Raw genomic sequence first — 22,481 nt, 5'->3', positions numbered from 1 at the left:
TTGGCTAAGAAATAGATTAGTTGATCAATGGAATAATTTAGGTTCACAGGACAAAATAGTCAACTATAGCAATCTAGTGTTTGACAAACCCAAAGATTCTAACTTTTGGGATAAGAATTCATTATTTGATAAAAACTGCTGGGATAATTGGAAATTAGTATGGCAGAAATTAGGCATGGACCCACACTTAACACCATATACCAAGATAAGATCAAAATGGGTCCATGATTTAGGCATGAAGAACAAGATCATAAATAAATTAGAGGAACATAGGATAGTTTACCTCTCAGACTTGTGGAGGAGGAAGGAATTTATGACCAAAGAAGAACTAGAGATCATAACTGATCACAAAATAGAAAATTTTGATTCTATCAAATTGAAAAGTTTTGTACAAACAAAATTAATGCAAACAAGATTAGAAAACAAGCAATAAACTGGAAAAACATTTTTACAGTTAAAGGTTCTGATAAAGGCCTCATTTCCAAAATATTTAGAGAAATGACTCTAATTTATAAGAAATCAAGCCATTCTCCAACTGATAAATGGTCAAAGGATATGAACAGTCAATTCTCAGACAAAGAAATTGAAACTATTTCTAACAATATGAAAAGATGCTCCAAATCATTATTAGAGCAATGCAAATTAAGACAACTTTGAGATACCACTACACACCTCTCAGATTTGCTAGAATGAGAGCGACAGATAATGTGAAGTGTTGGAGGGGATGTGGGAAAACAGGGACACTGATACATTGTTGGTGGAATTCTGGAGAGCAATTTGGAATTATGTTCAAAAAGTTATCAAACTGTGCATACCCTTTGATCCAGCAGTGTTTCTACTGGGCTTATACCCCAAAGAGATACTAAAGGGAAATGAACCTGTATGTGCCAAAATGTTTGTGGCAGCCCCGTTTGTAGTGGCTAGAAGCTGGAAAATGAATGGATGCCCATCAATTGGAGAATGGCTGAGTAAATTGTGGTATATGAATGTTATGGAATATTATTGTTCTGTAAGGAATGACCAGCAGGATGAATACAGAGAGGACTGGCGAGACTTACATGAACTGATGCTGAGTGAAATGAGCAGAACCAGATCATTATATACCTCAACAACGATACTGTATGAGGATGTATTCTGATGGAAGTGGATTTCTTTGACAAAGGAAAGATCTAACTCTGTTTCAATTGATCAAGGATGGAGAGAAGCAGCTACATCCAAAGAAAGAACACTGGGAAATGAGTGTGAACTGTTTGCATTTTTGTTTTTCTCCCGGGGTTATTTCTACCTTCTGAATCCAATTCTTCCTGTGCACCAAGAGAAATGTTAGATTTTGCACACATATATTGTATCTAGGAATATACCATGACATTTAACATGTATAGGACTGCTTGCCATCTGAGGGAGGGGGTGGAGGGAGGGAGGGGAAAAATTGGAACAGAAGTGAGTGCAAGGGATAATGCTGTAAAAAATTACCCTGGCATGGGTTCTGTCAATAAAAAGTTATAATTATTTTTAAAAGAGAGAGAGATAAAAAAAAAAGAAAAGAAAAATGACTTATACAAAGTTATACAAAAGCTCCTAGCTCCAGAGCTAGAAGGGACCCCTGATTCCTTTTAGTGTAATCCTACTTTTTTTTTTTTTACCAGAGAAAGGAACAGAGTCACAGGAAAAAGTACTTACACAAAGTCACACAAAAGCTCCTAGCTCTAGAGTTTGCAGGGACCTCTGAGGAGTTTCAGTTCAATCCCCTCTTTTAAAAAGTAAATAAATAAATTGAGGTTCAGGAACAATTACTTACACAAAATCAGCCAGAAGCTCCCTAGCCCTAAAGCTACAAGGGAAATTTTACTTCAATCACATCTTCTTTTACAAAAAATTAAAAGAAAGAAAAAATGAAATTGAGGCAAAGGAAAAATTACTTACCCAAAGTCACATAGAGGTTCCTAGCTCTTGAGTTCAAAGGGATCTCCAAGCAGTTCTAGTTCAATCCCCTCTTTTTACAGAGAAGGAAACTGAGGCACAGGAAAAACTACTGAGGCTATTTAGTTCAATCCCCTCTCTTTACTGAAGAGAAAGTGAGACACAGGAAAAATTACTTGTCCAAGGTCAAACAAAAGCTCCTGGCTCCAGAGCTAGAAAGGACCTCTGAGGTCCCCTGTTTTTACAGAGAAAGGAACTGAGTCACAGGAAAAATTACTTCCCTAAAGTCACCCAAAAGCTCCCAGCTCTAGAGCTAGAAAGGATGTCTCAGACTTTTTATATCAATCCCCTCTTTTTGCATAGAAACAAACTGAAACACAGGAAAAATTACTTGCCCAAAGACACACTTCTTGCTCAAGAGCTAGAAGGGACCTCTGAGGCCTTTTAGTTCAATCTTCTCTTTTTATAAAGAAGGAAACTGAGATGCAGGAAAATTACTTCCCTAAATTCATACAAAAGCTCTTAGCTCTTGAGGTAGAAGGGACCTCTCAGGCCTTTTAGTTCAATCCTCCCTTTTAACAGGGGGAGAAATTGAGGCCCAGGAAAAATTACTTACACAAAGTCATCCAGTAGCTCCTAGCTCTAGAGCTACAATGGTCTGAGGCCTCTGAGGTTCAATCCCCTTTTTGACCAAAAAAAAAAGAAATTGAGGCACAGGAAAAATTACTTGTACGTAGATAGTGCTTGTATGAACAAATACTATATATACTATGTAATACAAAATCTCGTTGCTCTAGAGCTACAAGAGACCTCTGAGACTTCTTAGTTCAATCCCATCTTTTTACAGAGAAAGAAACTGAGACACAGGAAAAGTACTTCACCAAAGTCACACAAAATCTCCTAGCTCTAAAGCTGCAAGGGATGTCTGAGATCTTTTAGTTCCATCCCCTCTTTTTACAGAAAGAGAAATGGAGGCACAAAAAAATTACTTACCCAAAAATCAACTAAAAACCCCTAGTTCTAGAGCATCAAGGGACCTCTGAAGTCTTTTAGTGCAATCACCTCTTTTTACTTAGGAGGAAAACTAAGACAGGAATTGCTTGCTCAAAGTAACACAAAAGCTCCTATCTCTAGAGTTAGAAGGGAACTCTGAGGTTTTTGGGTGCAATACCCTCCTTTTACAGAGGAAGAAACTGAGACACAGGAAAAATGACTTGCCCAAAGTCACTCAAAAGCTCCTACCTTTGAAGTTAGAAGGGACCTCTGAGACCTTTTAGTGCAGTCAATTTTAGTTCAAAAAACTTTTTACTGAGGAAGAAAAATCACTTGCCCAAGATCACAAACACTCCTAGCTGGTCAGCTAGAAGGAATCTCTCAGACCTTTTAGTTCAATTCCCATTTTGCATAGAAAGAAATTGAGGCAAAGAAAAAAGTTTCCTGAGGAGGAAACTAAGACACTGGAAAAATTACCTGCCCAAAGTCACATAAAAGTTCCTAGCTCTAGAGCTAGAAAGGACTTCTGAGGCCTTTTAGTTCACTCCCTTTGTTTTACAGAGAAAGAAACTGAGACACAGGAAAAAGTACTTAGGCAAAGTCACACAAAATCTCTCAACTCTAGAGCTACAAGGCACGTCTGAGATCTTTTAGTTCAATCTCCTCTTGTTACAAAAGAGTAAATTGAGGCACAGGGAAAATTATTTACCCAAAATCATACATCACCTCCTAGCTCTAGAGTAACAAGAGACTTCTGAGGTCTTTTAATGCAATTCCCTCTTTTTACTGAGGAGGAAACTGAGTCACTGGAAAAATTATTAGCCCAAAGTCACATAAAAGCTCTTGCTCCAGAGCTACAAGAGACCTCTGAGGCTTTTTAGTTCAATTCCTTTTTTTTTAACAAAAGAAAAGAAAAAAAAGAAATTGATGTACAAGAAAAATTACTTCAAGTCAAACAGAAGCTCCTAGCTTTAGAGTTCAAAGGGACCTCCCCTCTTTTTACAGAGGAAATGGAGACCCAAGAAAAATTACTTGGTCAAAGTCACATAAAAGCTCCTAGCTCTAGAGTTCAAAGGGATCTCTTTTAGTGCAATATTTTCTTTTTATAGAGGAGGAAACTAAGACACCGGAAAATGACTTGCCCAAAATTCAAACCCCTCTTTTTACAGAAGAGGAAACTGAGTCATAGGAAAATTGACTAGCCCAACGTCACACAAAAGCTCCTGGCCCTAGAACTAGAAGTGACCTCTGAAAATTTTTAATTCAATCTCTTTTTTCAGAGAAAGGAACAGAGTCACAGGAAAAGGTACTTACACAAAGTCACACAAAAGCTCCTAGCTCTAGAGTTCAACGGGACTTCTGAGGAGTTTCAGTTCAATCCCCTCTTTTTTACCAAAAAAATAGAGGTACAGGAACAATTACTTACACAAAGTCAGCCAGAAGCTCCCTAGTTCTAGAGCTACAAGGGATCACATCTTCTTTTACAAAAAATTAAAAGAAAGAAAAAATGAAATTGAGGCAAAGGAAAAATTACTTACCCCAAGTCACACAGAGGATCCTAGTTCTTGAGTTCAAAGGGATCTCTGAGGAGTTCTAGTTCAATCCCCTCTTTTTACAAAGAAGGAAACTGAGGCACAGGAAAAATTACTGAGGCTATTTAGTTCAACCCCCTCTCTTTACTGAAGAGAAAGTGAGAATAGGAAAAATTACTTGTCCAAGGTCAAATAAAAGCTCCTGGCTCCAGAGCTAGAAGGGACCTCTGAGGTCTTTTAGTTCAGTCCCCTCTTTTTACAGAGAAAGTAACTGAGTCACAGGAAAAATTACTTCCCTAAAGTCACCCAAAAGCTCCCAGCTCTAAAGCTAGAAAGGATCTCTCAGACCTTTTATATCAATCCCCTCTTTTTGAATAGAAACAAATTGAAACATAGGAAAAATGACTTGCCCAAAGACACACAAAAACTCTGAGACCTAGAGCTAGAAGGGACCTCTGAGGCCTTTTTGTTCAATCCTCTCTTTTTTACAAAGAAGGAAACTGAGACGCAGGAAAGATTACTTCCCCAAAGTCACACAAAAGCTCTTAGCTCTAGGGCTAGAAGGGACCTCTGAGGCCATCTTGGCCAGGAGCTCCTAACCCTTTGGGGGCATGGACCCCTTGGGCAGTCTGTCTGGACAAGGAATACACAATTGGAGGATGTGAAACTTCAGTTCAGGGTTGCTGAAAATAAAGGATATTTTCCCCACCCCAGGTTAAGAGCCCCTGCTCTGTCCAACCCCCTCATTTTGCAGAAGAAGTGAGCCCCAGAGAGGGGGACATGCTGGGCCAAGGGCACATATAGGCTCCTGAGGCTCGAAGGGACCTCAGGGACCATGGAGGCCCATCTCTCTCCTTTAATAATGAGGAGGCCGGGGACCCCTGAATTATACAATGTACCCGGTGGCCCCAAAAGGAGTCCCCTCCGATGGGCTGAGAGCCAGAGCCCATCAGAAAAAGGAGAGTTTCTGTTTTTGGCAGGTGCCGGACTGTGGCAGGTGGGAGGGCCCCTGGGGGGCAAAAAAAAGAGCACCCGGGAGGTCAAGCAGCTTGCTCAAGGCCACATGGCAGGCAGTGGAAGAGCGGGATTAGAACTTCGAGTCCTACTGGCTCGAGAAGCCAGCTCTCTTACCACTAGACCATGCCGCCTCCCACTGAAACGGGCACCAAGACTGGCCTTTGCTGCCGAGGCTGCTGATGCTGCTGCTCGTCCCGGCCTGTGATTTGCTGAAGATGACATCAAGCCTCCCAGACCCGGGCTGGAGGGACCCGGGCGGGCAGCAAGGAGTCCTCGGATCCTTAACTCTTGGTGTGCCAACTCAGCCTGGCACGCGGGCCGCCCGGCCCAGAAGCCACGAGCCAAGGGCTGCCTGTACCTAGGGATGAGGGAGTGGAAAGCACAGGGTGTTCCCTTTGTTCCCCCTTCAGGGTCACGGATCTCCGGAGTCCCTTAAGTGTCCCTGCTTGATAGGAACCAGCACCAAGACTCTCTACCCCTTTGCTAGTCACATTGTCATTTTGGACACCGGCTCTTTTGCTCCCCAATGTAACATACATCGTCTCTCGTGAAAGCTTTCCTACAAGACCTAGTGTTTCTATACCATGCTAAGATTGCCAAAATGCTTTCACACTTAACTCATTTCTTATTATACCCATGGACCAAATGTCCCCTTGAGTCACTACAAGAAACCAACATGGCAGGGGGCTCTGCAAAGCCAGTCAGGTTCACAGACCTCCTGAAATCTATTCATAGCCGCCACCCCTTTCTTTGGGCCTCAGGTTAAGAACCCCATCCTTGATTTAGTTTAACCTCCTCATCTTACAAGGGAGGAAACTGAGGCCTAGAAGGGGAAGATAAGTTTCCAAGGTCTAACAGAAGACCCTTGACCCAGAGCTGGAAGGGACTGCAGAGCACATCTAGTCCGATCCCCTCATTTTAGTGATGGGTAACTGAGGAGCTGCAAAATGATTTGTCCAATGAGCACAGACATGGTAAATAGAAGATTTACCAGCTCCCTGGATGCAATTAGCAATTGGGTTATTGACAGGTCTGGCATATGAGGGGATGAGGATGTTTGGGTGGGGGGCATTTTAGAGGGAGGGGAAAAAAAACATTGGGGCCCCGAGAGGTTAAGGGGCTTGCCCAAGGCCCCACGGCAGGCCAGTGACAGAGCAGGGATTAGAACCCCAGTTCTTCTGGCTGCGGAGCCAGCGCTCTTTCCACTAAACCATACCGCCTCTTCTTGACAAGGAGGTTAGATGTGGGGTCTGTTGCTGAGGCTTCAGCTGGGGGGTGTGGCCGAACGGCAGGGAGGGGGGAGAAGGGAAGAAGGAGAGAGGGCAGGCGCTAGGCCGGAGGCGGGGCCAGGGGCCGAGCGGGTGGGGGAAGGAAGGCGAGAGCGAGTCGAACTCCGCCTCCCAAGCCGCCTCCCCTGGCCCCGCCTCCTGCTGCTCTTCCTCTGGCCGCCGGGTTCCTGGGCGCTTCAGTGTGCCAGAGCGAGGGTGGGACTCGTCGCAGCAGCCACAGCCGCGGCCCCCTGACAGAGACCCAGCTCTCTCGTTCCGTGCCCCGGCCTGCGGCTCTCAGCCCGAGCTCCGCTCCCTCTCGTTCCCTCAATACATTCGATGGCGATCATGGCCGCCGAGGAGGTGGCGCCCGGCGAGGTGGAGGGCGAGGCGGGCGGCCTCCTGCAGGAGATCTTCACGTCCCCTCTCAACCTGCTGCTGCTCGGCCTCTGCTTCTTCCTGCTCTACAAGATCGTGCGTGGTGAGCAGCCCCCGACCGCTGGCTCCGGCGACGGCGACGAGCCGCCCGCGCTACCCCGCCTCAAGCGGCGAGATTTCACCCTGGCTCAGCTGCGCCGCTTCGACGGCATCCAGGACCCGCGCATCCTGATGGCCATCAACGGCAAGGTCTTCGACGTGACCAAGGGCAGGAAGTTCTACGGTCCGGGTACGGGGATTGGGAGGCGGGAGGGGGGGAGGGGGCGAGAGTGGCGGCGGGAGGCCGGGGGCTGGCGGGTTCGGCGGCGGGGGGTGGGGCGGAGGCCCGAAGACCACCTGCGGGCGGGGTGGAGGAAGAGGGAGTACGCGGGCTACCTGCAGAGCTTAGCGGGGGCGAGCGGGCCAATCTGCGTGGGAGAGAAGGGGTGGCGGGGGCCTTCAATCCTCCTGTGGGAGGGTGGGGTGCAGCCGAGATAGGGGCGGGGGGCACGCAGATTGACCCGCAGGAGAGTGGGTGGGACAGCAGGGGGCGGAGGCGCGGGCGCAAAGCCTGACGAGGTGGGGGAGAGAGGGGGGGGGAGAGAATTTGGGGGGCCGCGGGCTCGTGGACCGGCCGCCTGACCGATGAGATCTGGGGGACAATGAGGGTCGGGGAGGGGAGACTTGTGGGCACGCGGGGTGGTCTTGGGGAGGCAATGATGGAGGAATGGAAGGCAGGCTTGGGGGCTTCGGCGTGGTGGTCATTAAGAATCTAGAAGGATTGGATTGCCATGGAGAATTAGGAAAGCGAAAATCATGGAGACGTGAGGGGCCGTCATGGGAGAATGAGAAGTAAAATGGGGGACTCGGGCGGTCGCGGTGGGGAGTAATGGAGTTAGGGGGAGGGGCGCGCACAGTATAGGAATCTCAGAGGAGTAGGAGCCCAGATGCAGACAGTGGAGGCAGACTAGTCTCAGCGATTTCGGGCCTTGTGGTGGGAGAGCAAGAGGGTTAGAGGGCAGAATGGACAGGTTTGGTGGGATTTTTCTGCCACGGATCCATAGGTCAATCAGCCAGCATTTCCGTGCCGTGCACGATTCTAGGCGCCTGGGGCAGGGCGGTTGTCGGCGTGTGTGGGAGAGAAGGAGAGGAGGTTAGAGGTTGAACTAGAAATATGAAGTAATATGGGTGTGAGCTTGAAAGTGAGATAGGGAGAGGAGGAGAAGCAGGAAAGCGCCGTGGTCAGAGCCCTAGGTCTGGAGTCCGAGGCCCGAGGTTCAAATTTCCACGTCCGCGAGCCTTTCTGTCCCCGAGATCTTGAGCAATTTCTCTCACCTCCCGACCTCATGTTCCTGCTCCCTAAACAGAGACGGTAGCCAAGATGGCCTCTCGGGCCTCTTCCAGCTCCCAATCCACGGCCTCCGAATGCGCTGGGGGATTGGGAATTTGAGGAATATGCGATTTGGTGGCTGGGCGGGCAGCTGAAGGATTATGGTCAGGTGGGAGCAGGATTGATGAGTGGAATAGAAAATGGGAGTGCAGATTTGGGGTGGGGGGAGGGCTACGCCACAGAGCCACGGCCCGAGAGAGCGAGAATTGCTAGCAGGGATAATGACTGACGAATATGTGGCATTCTGGATTTGACACAATGCTTTACATTCGGTGTTGATGGCGAGAACGTCGAGGACGATGGGATTTGAGCTTGTTCATTCTGGAGTGGTTGGCTGGAAAGGGAGAAGAAATGAAGCACAAATCTCCCCCCCCCTTCCCCCCTCCCCCCAAATGTTAGGTAAAGCTTATATCTTACCTGAAAATCAGGTGTGCAGCAGTACTGCGTGGGAATCAATCCTATGGATTCTGCTCATGTCCGTTTCCATGCGGAACATCCCTTCCTTTTCGCATTTTTGTCTCCCACGGGCAATATTTCATTTTTGAAGCCTGGTTTTTCTTGATGATAGCTTTGGTTTTTAACATGGCCTTCATTTCCACACGTGGCCTTCCCCTTCCCAGAAAGCCACCCCATGTCTCGAAGATTTTAAATGAAATAAGAAAAAGGAACTAGCAAATCCAACTGATTGAGCTCATCAGGGCTGATGGCATACAGTTGTGCTCCACGCTACATTTTCATTAGTGAAAGAAAGGATCTCTATTTCTCAGTCGTTAAAATTAAAAGTGGTTGGTCTCCTTATTGGTTTTTTTTTTAATTCTGTATGTTTTTCCCAGTGATATGTATTGTTTTCATGGTTCTGCTTTCTTCCCTCAGTCCATAGAAATTTTTCCATGCTTCATATGTAGTCTTCATATTCCTATTTTCTTTAACTGCAGTAATAATCCATTCCATCTTTAGACAGACCACAGTTTGCTTAGCCATTACCCAGTCGTTGGGCCTGTTCTTAGTCTGCAGTATTTCAATACCACAAAAAGAGACATATTGCTATTAAAAAGGGTAATTTAAAATATAGGGGTGCATTTAAAATAACATTTATAAATGCCCCTAGAGGCACGGCCAATAAACATGATTGATGGGGCACCCTTGCATCATCAGGAGGCATAAGGTAGGGTAGCAAACCCAGGGAGGCAAAGCAGATGAATTCAACCACAAATTATCCACAGTCTACACAGTCCCTGGATGTTGCCTGGATGAGGCAATGCTGGAATCATCATGGTAAAGGGAAAGTACCTGAGGGCCGGGAGTCTGGAAGGAAGTGCTTGGATTCAAGGCTCTGGCTATGTCATTGATTCTGTGACCTTGACCAAGCTGCTTTGTCCTTTCTGTGCCTCATTTCCTTGAATCAGGGTCTCTTAACTCGAAAAGGGTTATTTTTTTTTTCATTTTGATGGCACTGCTTCAATTGAATTGGTTCTCGAGATATTTTACTTGATGCATTTTAAAACCATGATTCTAAAAAGGGGTGGCTTTTCCAAATTACCAAAGGGGAGTCCCAGACACAAATAAGGTTAATAATCCCTGGCCTGGGATCTCAAAGTCCCTTCTTTCTTTCTGTGGTCTTCTAACAGGTGGTTTTTATAAAAAAAAAAATCTGACTGGCAAGGAAAGAATGATTTAATTGCCACATTACCTATTTGAGCAGCACAAAATGGAGCAATTGGAAGCCTCAAGGGATGCTTCAGATTCGTTTTTCTTGCAAACTGTTTTCAAGTTCTCTCTTTTATTGAATTTATACTGGTCTAAAGCATTGGCTAAAGAAATGGGGAAAGCTAAAAATAAAAAAAAAATTTTTAAAAGGAAAGAAAGAATGATTTTTAAAAAACAGAGGAAAATACCCCTAAAATGCTAAATCTAGTGGCCAGGCTTGACCCAAAAAGATGTACAAAATGTACCTCCTTGAGGTCCGTTTTAGAAAGGGGTATGTTTTGGACATGAGTTAAATTGATTGAACTGCTTTTTTTTCCCTTTTTTATTCTTAATTATTTTTAAAAAAATGGTAATCTCTCTGGAAATGACAACATTGAAACAAAAAGAGCTCAATCTTTTTCTTGATTTTGCTAACAGGTAAGTAAGCTTCAAGCCTGGCACTTGGTCAGATGATCATAAATTGTGAATTCAATGGAGTCCAGCTTGCAGAGCTGTTACTGTGCTAAAATGCTTGGGTCTGGAATCCTAACATTTCGACCACCTTCCCTAATCCGGGAAAATACAAACAGATATTCAGTTCAGGTGCTTAAAGTCCTCCACCCACTCCACCCCCCATCCCCTTTGGAGAATGAATGGCCGTTGTATCCAGCTCCTGGCCTGGAAATGAGCCTGATCACAAATGCTCTCGCAGATTCTGTTGAAAGTTAACCAGATTTTGTTTTTCTTGCTTTCTCAATTGGGGTGTGGGGAGGAGAGCATGGGGACCTGCAAAGGTTTTTAAAAAGAAATCAATTTAACCAGACTATTCTGCTAGACATCTTCCATGTTCACCTTGGCAATCTCTAAAGGAAGAGAGCTCTGTTGAAACAGTGCCCTCATGCCCTATTTCACATGCCCTAGGACATCTTCACTTAGCAAATGTGCACACCCCCACTTATGGGATTGCTCCAAGTTTATATAGTCTCAGAAGTCCAAAAGGCCCTTCCTTTCCCACTGCTGCTCTCCCCAACCAGGATTTTTTTTTTTCATATAAAGGAAAAAAGTTGCTGGATTTTTTTTCCCCTAGCAGTGATTAGATAGCTAGCCCACTCTCTTTCCTCCAGAAGAGGACAGTGGGACTGGACAGATAGGGGACCGTGGATAACTTCTGCAAAGTGATTTCTCCAACAAATACCATGTGTTAATGTTTAATGGAGTTTTGCAACAGGATACCTTGATAAGATACCTTTGTCTTACTTTAAAAAAAAAAATCAAGGTTTATTACAAAACTTCTAGTTATTTTAGAAGCTTTTTTTTTTTTTTTTCATTTCAAAACCTGAGCTTTTGGGTCAATTGACTGCATGTTTAGTACAAAGGTTTTTTGTTTTGTTTTCCAGTTTGGAGGGAGAAAGGAGACTAGGAACAGGATTGCCCTCTTCTCCCTCAAAAAAAAGAAAGAATCTTTGAAACTTTTTTGAAATGTACAGGCCAGAAGGAATTTTAGACCAACAGGATAGCTTTTGAAAGTTAAATGTTAGAAAAACAAACAAACCAACCCAAATTAACAAAAAAAAAATTAAATGTTGAATTGCTCATACATTTTTAATAAATTATACATACTTTGCCACTTCATGTATAAATTTTTAATTCTACTATGAATTTGGAAATGCTCATTTGGGCTTTGTTACAGCCAGAATAAAAATAATTTTGTACATTTATTCTATAGATATATTTAGAGTTTATTAGAAAATTTCTAGTTTCTTTATAGAGTTTTATTTCTGATTCTTTGATTTTTGGAAGGTGTAGGAATTTGTTTTGCTTCACTATGAATGTGTTCCAAAGATTTTCTTTTTTTTTTTTTTTTCTTTTCTAGTTTAGAATAGGGAAAGGAAGGAGGGGAATAGTCGAAGTGACTTTGGGCCAGGGTACAGTTGCTTCCTTCCCCCTTAAAAAAAAAAGAAGAAGAAGAAGAAAAGAGAGACGTTGAAATATTTTTAACTGCTCAAAAAGAATCACAGATAAACAGGACAGCTTTGAAAGTTCCAGATTTAATTAATTATATCCTTTTTGAAAGCCAGCTGTATATGTTAACATGTGCAACCTTCTTTTTCTGTTTTCCTAGAAATGCTTGTTTTATTTTTTATTTACCCATTAAGTTCAGAATTTAAAAACCTCAAAGATTTTTTTGAAAAATCAGTTTATTACTGTTTATTAATTATTACAGTTTATTATTATTTTAGTGATACACTTCAAAACCTGTGATTTTCAGCCAACATGGGAATTTCTTTTACATATTTGTTGTCTGTGTGCTTCCATTTTTCACATAGCAAAAACTTTTACATCATGCTTTGTTTTTTAGAACAAGCATAGTGAATTAATCACAAATTACTTAAGGAATAAGCTTTTTAATATGCCAATTAAAATTTTTTTAAATCTAAAAATAAATTAGATTTACTTTTGATGTATTTGAAAGGATACTAGATTTGGAAATGAGAAAACTTAATTTGAGAGGAAAGTGATTATATAGTTTACCATCCTCATTTTGGATAGGTGGTTAAGTAAGTGGCAGTCAGGTTTTGAATCCAAAATCAGGGAAAGATTTTTCAGCAAGAACTGACAAAAAATATTAAAACTATCCAAACCCCATGAAAATCCTTTCTTTTGCTCTCCTGACCCCTCTGTAGTCTCCGATTTTTGAGCTTTGTTTTCCCTGCTCTGAGACTATTATTGTTAGAGCTGGAAAGCAATTTGGAGATCATCTATGCAGAACCCTCACATTTACAGATGAGGAAACTGAGGCCCCAAGAGGAGCAGTGGCCTGTTTTCTCCTTTTCCTTCTTGTCAAAATATATACATATTTTGAAAATAAAAAGCTTCAATAAAAAAATTTAAAAACAAAACAAAATATATGCAGAGTTTTCAACATTTACTCTTGCAAAATTTTGTGTTCCAATGTTTTTCTCCCTCTTTTTTTGCATAGTGATCCAGTCCAAACCCTATGCTCTACCACTTACTAGCTATATCACCTTAGCCCAATCATTTCCCCTCATCTGGGTCTCAGTTTTTAGCTATGCCTATTTGCTCTGGAAATCAGGAACGCATTTCTATACATACTGTGTATATGTAGAGTAGAGGTTGGAATTTTTAACAAGCAAGACAGCTTGGAAAATTCATTCTGAAGTGACTCCATCCTTGTTAAAAAGCCATCTGTATAGAATTGATTGGCATTTTCACATAAAGTCCTAGAAACTCACATTGCATTTGGCGGTTATTTAGGTTCAGAGAAAAATAAAATAAATTGTAAAAAAGTAAAGCATTTTGCTATTTTTTAAAAATTGATTTTCACTGGTGGCCACTATTATACTTGAATTCATAGTGACCAGAGTCTTATCCTTTCCTCTTTGGGGAGTTCAGTTATTTAAAAAACAAAACAAAAACAAATCAACTCCCTCTCTCTACCCCCCCCAAAAAAAAAAAAAAAAAAAAAACCTCCAACTCTGGTAGCCTTTATTTTTAAAGGCTTTAAACCCTACCCAAACAGACTGAATGTGCCAGTCTAGCTAAGCCTCTGGCCAATTTGCCTCTTTGGATGACCTATTGTCCCCTTCCTTTCTCTTGTTTCTAACTATTTAATCCTCCCCACCTTCCCTTTGTTGACTCTAGCTTCTTTCCCCTGAATTGGAGTCCTAGGAGTAAGCACCTTATTAAACGTTAAGCACTTCAGTAAACAAAAAATCTGGAGTCCAATCCTGGCCTTCAGACCTTGGACAGGTCATTTTCTCCAACGGCCATCGTGGTTTCTCGGACACCGGGTTGTAGCCAACACCCTACATGACTTCAGAACGCAATCTCAACTCCCAGAGTTCAGGGGAAGCTTGCTGGGGCTATTGGACCTGGGAAGAAGCTGAGAGAGAGAATCCTTGGCTAATGAACACACCTCTTCTGTTTTCTTTTCTAAAGAGGGTCCATATGGAGTGTTTGCCGGCCGGGATGCTTCCCGGGGCCTTGCCACTTTCTGCTTGGATAAGGAAGCTTTGAAAGACGAGTATGATGATCTGTCAGACCTCAATGCTACTCAGCAGGAGACCTTGAAAGACTGGGAATCGCAGTTCACATGTAAGCTTTTTTTTTTGTTTGTTTGCTTAATTGTAGTAGTATTGAATTTCCATTAGTAGTGGGGATTCAAGAAAGTCCAGTGCCATTTTCTCCTAATAGCTTGAAATCGAAGCATATTCTGATTGGCTTTTTAAACTGGAATAAAGTTCACGTCCTAGGGCTGTTGCTGCTAGAATGACTCCTTTGCTGTGTTGAAATGCTGCTCGTTTTTTCCCCTAGCTTCTACCTGAAGGTTCAAAACACTTGGATCTCACACACACTGAAATCTAGAGGGGAAAATCTCCCCCGTGTAACTCTTGCTGCTCACTGTGTCATATAGAGGCTCCTAGATGAAGGACTTGGAGTCTAAGAAACCAGCCAGTCCCATCCCCTTGTTTTTCAGAAGGGGAAATTGAGGTCCAGAGAAGGGAAGGGACTCGAGTCCACAAGTATTTATTAAGAGATTAGTAGTCAATGCTGGAGAATCAGAGACAAATAATGAAAGGATCCCTATTCAAAATGATCTTGTATGCTAATGGGTCAAGATCATATAAAAATAGATGTTTATATATAGAGAAAGTGAATAAATGCCAGTGTATACAGAGCAATTACATACAAGCTTGTTTTGGGGGAGGGCGCTTGTAGTTAAGGTGTTTGAGCAAGCTCTTGCAGCATAGAGCCCTGGCCCTGAAGTCAAGAGGACCTGAGGTCAAATCTGGCTTCAGACACTTAACACTTCTTAGCTGTGAACCCTGGGCAAGTCACTCAACCCCAACTGCTTCAGGGGAAAAAAAAAAAAAAAAGCTATGTCTTATATTCAGTGCAATGAGGTTACAGTGAGAAGGAAGTACATATCAGACAAAGACAAGACATGGAGTATCACACGTGAAGAACAGAGAGAAGACCAGGATTTCAGGGTACAGGAGTAGGAATGATGTCTGGTGAAGCTAGAAAGAAAGGGTGGAATCAGATGGTCTTTGAACTTGTCTCCTCTGATTTCAAATAATTATCCTCACTGGAAAGAAGAGGCACATGATCAAATACAGTAAAAAAAAAAAAAAAAAAATATATATATATATATATATATTATATATATATATATATATAAAATATGCAATTATTATATTATATATTCTATTATTTCTTATATAATTATATTTAATATATTCATTAGATATTAAAATCTATATTTAAAATTGTTGGAAGCCTTTTAAATGCTACATAAATGTTAGCTAATATGTACCCAAGCTTCCTCTTGTAGAACTTGACATTTCAAGCAACCCAGGGTACCTTTATTTAAAAAAATAGCAGACCTGCAGTTTATGAATCTAATTGAACTTTACTCTTAAAAAATTAAACATAGAAAACCAGAAGCATTGTAGCCTAGTGGATAGAGAGCCAGCCCTGGAATGAATGTAATTGAAAAAGCACTAAGGATGTGAATAGATAAGTGAGACAGTTCCTGTTCTCAAGAATCCTACATTCTCATGAGAGGCAGACAGCATTGATAAGAGGGAACAGCTTCAGGGCAAATAGAAAGGCCTGGGGGTCCTTCTGGTGCAGAGGCAAAAGAGCTAATGGTAATGGAGCTTCATCCATTTTTGGTCTCAAACCATGTCACAGTGGCAAGGACTTTGGTGATAAGCTTCCTTTCCTGGTCTTCAGCAGCCATGGACTCCAGCAGCAACGGTGGCAGTTGACAGAATGTATCTCCACTGGGGTGGCTCCCCCGGATGATAATCCTGATTACAGAAGGGTCAGGCTAGGGAGGGCTGTTGCAAGGGTTCTTGGGCTCATCTGCTCTAAAGTCAGATGGGTCAGTAATGACAGGGCCCCCTTCTCCACTGTGATTGTCCCCCTCAGTGATGGCTGTGGGGACCGGGCTGGAAGCAACACCAGCGTTCCGGAGGGCCCTGGGATCGCCAAAGCCCTTGGTCTCTGAATCTATTACACAAATGAATTCTTATTTTATTTAACCATTCCCTTATTGTTGAATATTTAGGCCGCTCTTAGTTGTTTGTTTTTGCAATCACAAATCCCAGCTATTAAGATCTTTGAAGTGATGGCTTTTTTCCTTGTTGATAACCCTCTTGTTTCCCACTAAGAGCGTGATTATTTTTACAGCCTTTACTACGTACTTGCAGATAGCTTTGCAGAAAGAGGCTGCGAGCTGATAAATCCAGCCACAAGGAATGAATGAGGTTGCCATTTCTCCACAACTGCCACAGTATTGGGTTCCATTGGTTTTAATTATTTTTGCTTCATTCACATCTGATTATTAATGAAATTAAGCATCGCATTAATAATTTGTGTTCCTTTTAAAAATTGCCCATTTCAAATTGTCTATTTATAACCTTTGCTTTTAATCTACTGGTGACCAGAAGGTTCTACCTTCAAGTTTTAACAATTCCTCAAACAGAACCTTTAGGGTTATGGAAATGCTGGATCCCTGTGGTTCTTCTGAGCAGCAGAAGACAAGAGACTTGGAAGCAACAGATGGTGACACTGGAGTCGGAAGTCCCTGCTGCCTTCCCCGTCCCCTCAGGCCATTACCAGTGGCTTAGATGTAGGGGAGCTTTTCTGTAGGGGAGCAGTGGTGGGAAGAAAAATGGTCCTTGACCAGATTGGAATGATTTTTTCCCCGCAGGCACATTTTTATCCATGGGAAGGATTTTTCTGTTACTCAGTCATAGGCATGATGCTATCAGCATCAGTAGACCTTCACCAGCTGGTATACCCAAGAACACCCCCCTCATCTTTATGTTTTATTGTTTCTGGGGAGAGGGGATGAACACTACTTAGGATTTCCCTGAATTGGCTTTTGAACACAAGCCTTTTTGTAAAGTGGGGACCACTGGTATGAGATACCCAACTCGGCACATTTCTGCGAGTTAAAGTTTAGTGCCCCCCCCAAAAAAAATTATCTTGCTAAGTTAAATCAGTGGATTGCTGTTTTACTTTCATGAATATGTCATGTCAACTTAATCTTCCCCCACTTCTCAAACAAAGGCTACTCCACAGTATTACTATGGACTCCCAATTGTACTTCAAGCCAACATGTCTGACCCTTTTCAGGGCTCATTTCTATGAATCAGCATATTGCTTCTGAGCTGTTTCCTCTATACCAGGCACCCTAGAAACCTTCACTATGTTCCAAACATTCAGGGTAATTGTTTCACACAAAAGCATCTCTGATTACCTGGTTAGACAGGTTGATCATTTCTTTCTCACCTTTGTTCCAAGAGAGAAGCAGTCTTCTTGGCCACTTATATTAATGTCATTAATCCTTGCCCAATTCTTCCATTAAATCTTTTGAAACTACCTAGGACAAATCCTTGTAATCTCCTTGGCCCTCAGTTTCTTCTTCTGTAAAATGAGGGATTTTGACTCGATCTAGGCCTCCTTTTCCAGTCTAGATATAGAATGCTATGATCCAAGAAGGAAGGGGACACATTTGAGAGATGGGGAGGTAGGAATCGATTGGACTTGGCAAGTAACCAAAGATAATTCCCGAGTCTTCGATTCTGGGTGACCAGGAAGATGGTGCCATCCACATGAACACAAGGGGACATCTGGTGGGGAGGGACGGACAGAAATTTTGAAGAGGTGGGACCTCCAAATGTTATTGTCCGGTTAGTGGTTAGCGCTACTGGACTAGGATTCTAGAGAGAGATCCAAACGCAGAGATTTTAGAATCTACAAAGAAGGGGTAATCGCATCCTTGGAAACTGCTAAGTTTCTCCAGAGTGGAGATAGTGGTGAGAGGCAATGAGACTTTTGAACCGAGAACCACGACACGAAGTCTGCTTGAGCTCTCTCAATTCAAGAGGCCTTGTTCCTGACCTACCACCACCAGCCCCATAGATCTCCCTCATCTTGAAACCCCCCTTTTTTTCAAAAACATTTATCCCCTCTATTTGCCTATTTTATTTATGTCCGTCCTTTTGGCGCCTAACTAGTTTCCAAAATTGCCAGCGCCTTGGCCCTCGAGAGCTTCTCTTGGCCGTTAACTTCCTTCACCTCGGCTCAGTGGCTCAGATGGCCGAGTGGCCTTCCTTGAAACTCTGGCCCTTGTCATGTGTTTCTTCCTACTCTCCCTGTTTCCTGCCTACCCTTCTAACCTCTCCTTTTAAGGTTATTTTATCCTCCTCCCTTTCTGGTACTTTCCCCCCCTTCCTCCAACCCTTTCGCACCTTCTCTAAGGACCAGTTGTGTATTTTCTTCCTTACAGTTAAGTATCACTACGTGGGCAAGCTGCTGAAGGAAGGGGAGGAACCCACCGTCTACTCGGATGACGAAGAAGGTCCCCAGGATGCCAGGGAGCGAAAGAACGACTAGAGGCTAGGTGGATGAGATCTATTTTTGTATGTCCCAGCATCATTTGTAATATCCTCTCGTCTCACCCTAGTCAGCTTTAAGTCCAGCCTTAGCAAAGCTTTGGATGTGTTGTTAATTGTTTTTTAATCATATGAAACTCACTAGTTACCTTGATCACTTTAGCTCTCCCCGTCTTAGACAATGCATGATAAACTTTAGAGAACCCCAAAGTAGAGCACTTACAGAAAGTGAGAAAAATGGTAATCCTGTTATATTGTTATTGTTGTTGTTGTTGTTGTAATTGTTGAAACTCATAGCATAATGTAGACCGAAGAGCTTTTTAGTGCCAGGTGAGAATGTGCTCTTGAGGAGAGGTTGATACCAAAGCAACCAGAAGGACCCCGTGCAAAACAACTCTCACGTACCCACCCGTAAGAGCCCCTTTCAGGCGTGATCTTGAGGACAGCAAACATCCCATTTTCCAATTAGACAGACTGCACGATTTCGGTTTTCTCTACCTCCAAAACCAATCTGCAGTGTTACAAAAGCTTTAATATTGCTCCGAGGTGGCCACCTAGGACCAGAATGAAGCTTCAAAGCTTGGCTCTCCTTTCACTGTCGTCCAGACTGAAAGGGAATCCATGTGAAATGTTGTTAATTAACTCTTAGTGGGGAGCAGGGATTACTCCTTAAGCTTCCTGTTTCTCTCCCTTTATTGGACCATTTTAAAGAATTCTTAAGAACTGATCTTAACATTCCCGTGCCCAGCAGAAGAGAATGGGACAAGTCCTTTCTTCAGCGACAAGTTCATTTAGAAATAGCTTGTTAATGGCTTTCTAGACTCTCCCGGGCAAGCAGCTAACAAAGTTCCCACTCATGAATACTCAACAAAACGACAGTAATGGTTTCCTGAGCCCCGTTGCCACGGCCCATGTTCTCGGTCCACTTCTTTCTCAGCCTGGGAAAAAAAAAAAGTACTCCAAGTAAAAGAGGCCAACCTTGAAGGTAGATTTCCTGCCTCTTCTTTTAAACAGAATAAGAAAAAAAGTGGCTTTTTCTGTAGTTTAAGAAAAAAATTAATTTTGGGGTATCGTCCCTCATTGTCAGTCACACCATTTAGGATTGGTCACTCATTATCCACTTAGAAATGGTCACTCAGAAAACTCATTTTCAGATTTTGACTATTCATTGTGTCTCAAAAGCACTCATTTCACCAGAAAGAAAAATCATCAAGTCCACAAAGGTTAATAAGATCGAGGAGGAAAATTTAGGCAAGCTTTGGAGGGGAGGGAGAGGGAGCTTTTCAATATCATCTAGATTGTTAGGCTTTCATGAAGCAGTGAAGGAAAGTTTTTTTGGAGCTCCAAGGGATGTTGAACTGAAGGCAATTGGAGGGATGGTACGTAGACCCTGAGCACCTAAGTAACCCATGAGTTTTTTGGGGAAAAAAAAAGTTTTTTGTTTTGTTTTTTTCTCCCCACCCAATAAGGCCTCCAAGTACTTGTGCCTGTGTGATCCTAGATCAGTCATTTAATCTCTTGATGCTGCAGGCAACCCTGGAACTATCAATTGCAGAGAAGGTATAGACCTATATTGATAAAAGAAGGGGTTTCCTTATCCGGGAAGTTCCCTATACCAAAGAAATCATAGACCCCATTTTGGATGTTCCTTTTCTAAACTCGATGCCACAATTCCCCAAAGTAGGAAGCTAGCCCAAGCTTTCCGCCCAGTACTCCTGGAGCCCCCCTTTCCCCCCCTCGCTGCAGAGCGCTAGATGTTTTGAGTTTGTGTAGAGGAATGGCGTCACAACATCTGCCTCTGATGGTGAATTCTCCTAAAGTGCTGTCATCTTTTAGGTAGTGGCGCACCTCTATCTTAACCATGCTAGTGTCTCCAGTGGGTGTCCAGTGGAGACCTCTGTCCGTGGATTAACCTTTTCCTCTTCAGTTTACTGCCCATATTCACAAAGACCTAGCCCTCTCAGGTGTCAGACATGAAGGAATTGGATTGTCATCTTAGAAACCATTGTGTCGTGCCAAACGTTACCACTTTCTTAGAGTAGCTGCAGTGAATGAATTTGATGTTCTGGGGAAAACTATCATTTCTCTCACAGTGCCTTTTGGTCAAGGGTACCCTTAGACTGGATATAAGGAGGTTGGTTCATGCTTTTAGGAGTCCCAGAAAAAAATCAATTCTCTTACCCAAGGTCTCCCCCATGAGAGAGGCAGAACTGGGACTCCAGCCCTACCAGTCTTTCAAGCCCCAGTCATCTGTTCTTCGCTCTGCAGGAAGTAGAGATATACCTTTCTGTTCATCACCCATGAGTAAGAGCACACACTACTAACCGGGACTTTAAAATACACTCTTTGGACGATACTTGTAGTTCTTTGATCACAGAAAAAATACAGCCACTGACAAAAAAATGAGAAAAAAAAAAAACCCAGGTGTGGGGAAGAAAAAAAAAAAGTTCTGGGGACAAAAGGCCTGTGGAAAAACATGTCATCATACAGAGGCAGCCAGCCTGCCGGAGGGGGGAGAGAATTTGCTCTAGTGGGGTTCTCGACACCGATCAGATCCCAGGTCTGGACCAAAAGCAAAGCACACACCTGAAGCGTGGGGAAGGGGCACTTGTCAAAGCATTGCATGAGCAGCTTCAAATGACCGAAGCAAGCTGGTTTTCTTAAAGCCATTTACTTTTGTCAACTGTGTAATGGTTTTACCTCAAATCAGAATGAAGTGCTATTGTCATTAAATAAAATGGCTCGATGTGGTACTACAGCTCTTCAAACTGCTTTCTGTGCCTTTTTTTCCCCCCCCACTCACTAAAGAGGGCCTGGACAGCCTTAGCGGTCTGGGCCCCCTTCGCACAAATAACATGGTAAATAGTTGAGTGAAAGTAAAGGTGACATCCCCCCATGTCCACAGACCCCATGACATCATCTGTGGTTAAGAATCGAGTTCAAGCCATTTTACAGAGGAGGAAACAGCCACAGAAAGAAATGACTTGCCCATGGTCACGAAAAAGCTCCTAGCTCTAGAGCTAGAAGGGACCACTGAGGCCATCTAGACCATGAGCCCCTAATCCTTTGGGGGCAAGGACCAACTCTTGGGCAGTCTGTCTAGAGAAAGAATACACAATTGGAGGATGTTAAACCTCAGTTCAGGATTGGTGAAAAGAAAGAATATTTTTCCCATCAAGATTTGCAATCCCCCTGCCAGTAAGCCCCAGGTTAAGAACCCCTGCTCTAGCCCAAGCCCCTTGTTTTGCAGAAGTGAGCCCCAGAGAGAGAGAAGCTTGCCCCCAACTTCACATACAAGTTCCTGGGGCTAGAAGGCACCTCTGAGGCCTTTTAATTCAGTCCCCTCTTTTTACAAAGAAAGTCACTGAGTCACAGGAAAAATTACTTACCCAAAGACACACAAAGATAGCTCAAGAGATAGAAGGGACCTGTGAGGCTTTTAAGTTCAATCCTTTGTTTTTACAGAGAAGGAAACTGAGACACAGGAAAATTACTTACCCAAAGACACACAAAGATAGCTCAAGAGATAGAAGGGACCTGTGAGGCTTTTAAGTTCAATCCTTTGTTTTTACAGAGAAGGAAACTGAGACACAGGAAAATTACTTGCTAAAAAGACTCACAAAAACTCCTAGCTCAAGGGACCTTTTAGTTCAATCTTCTGTTTTAACAAGGGGAGAAATTGAGGCCCAGGAAAAATTACTTACACAAAGTCACCCAATACTTCCTAGCTCTAGATTCCAGGGACCTCTGAGGCCTTTTAGTTCAATCTCTTTTAACAGACAAAGAAACTGAGACACAGGAAAAATGACTTCCCTAAAGTCACACA

At 43.0% G+C, this 22,481-nt stretch overlaps 1 protein-coding gene across 1 annotated transcript; it reads left to right on the top strand.

The window, feature by feature from the left end:
* Positions 1–6,893: 6,893 nt before the first annotated feature.
* Positions 6,894–21,423, top strand: PGRMC1 (progesterone receptor membrane component 1). The gene is made up of 3 exons (XM_051969214.1): positions 6,894–7,397; positions 14,184–14,339; positions 18,550–21,423. The coding sequence occupies exons 1-3, from the start codon at positions 7,070–7,072 to the stop codon at positions 18,654–18,656; spliced, it is 591 nt and encodes a 196-aa protein (XP_051825174.1). The 5' UTR covers positions 6,894–7,069; the 3' UTR covers positions 18,657–21,423.
* Positions 21,424–22,481: the final 1,058 nt, after the last annotated feature.

This window comes from Antechinus flavipes, chromosome X, assembly GCF_016432865.1.
Source record: "Antechinus flavipes isolate AdamAnt ecotype Samford, QLD, Australia chromosome X, AdamAnt_v2, whole genome shotgun sequence".
Lineage (NCBI taxonomy): Eukaryota > Metazoa > Chordata > Mammalia > Dasyuromorphia > Dasyuridae > Antechinus > Antechinus flavipes.
Note: the sequence above shows the minus strand (reverse complement) of the source record. Positions and strands in the feature narration are given on the sequence as shown.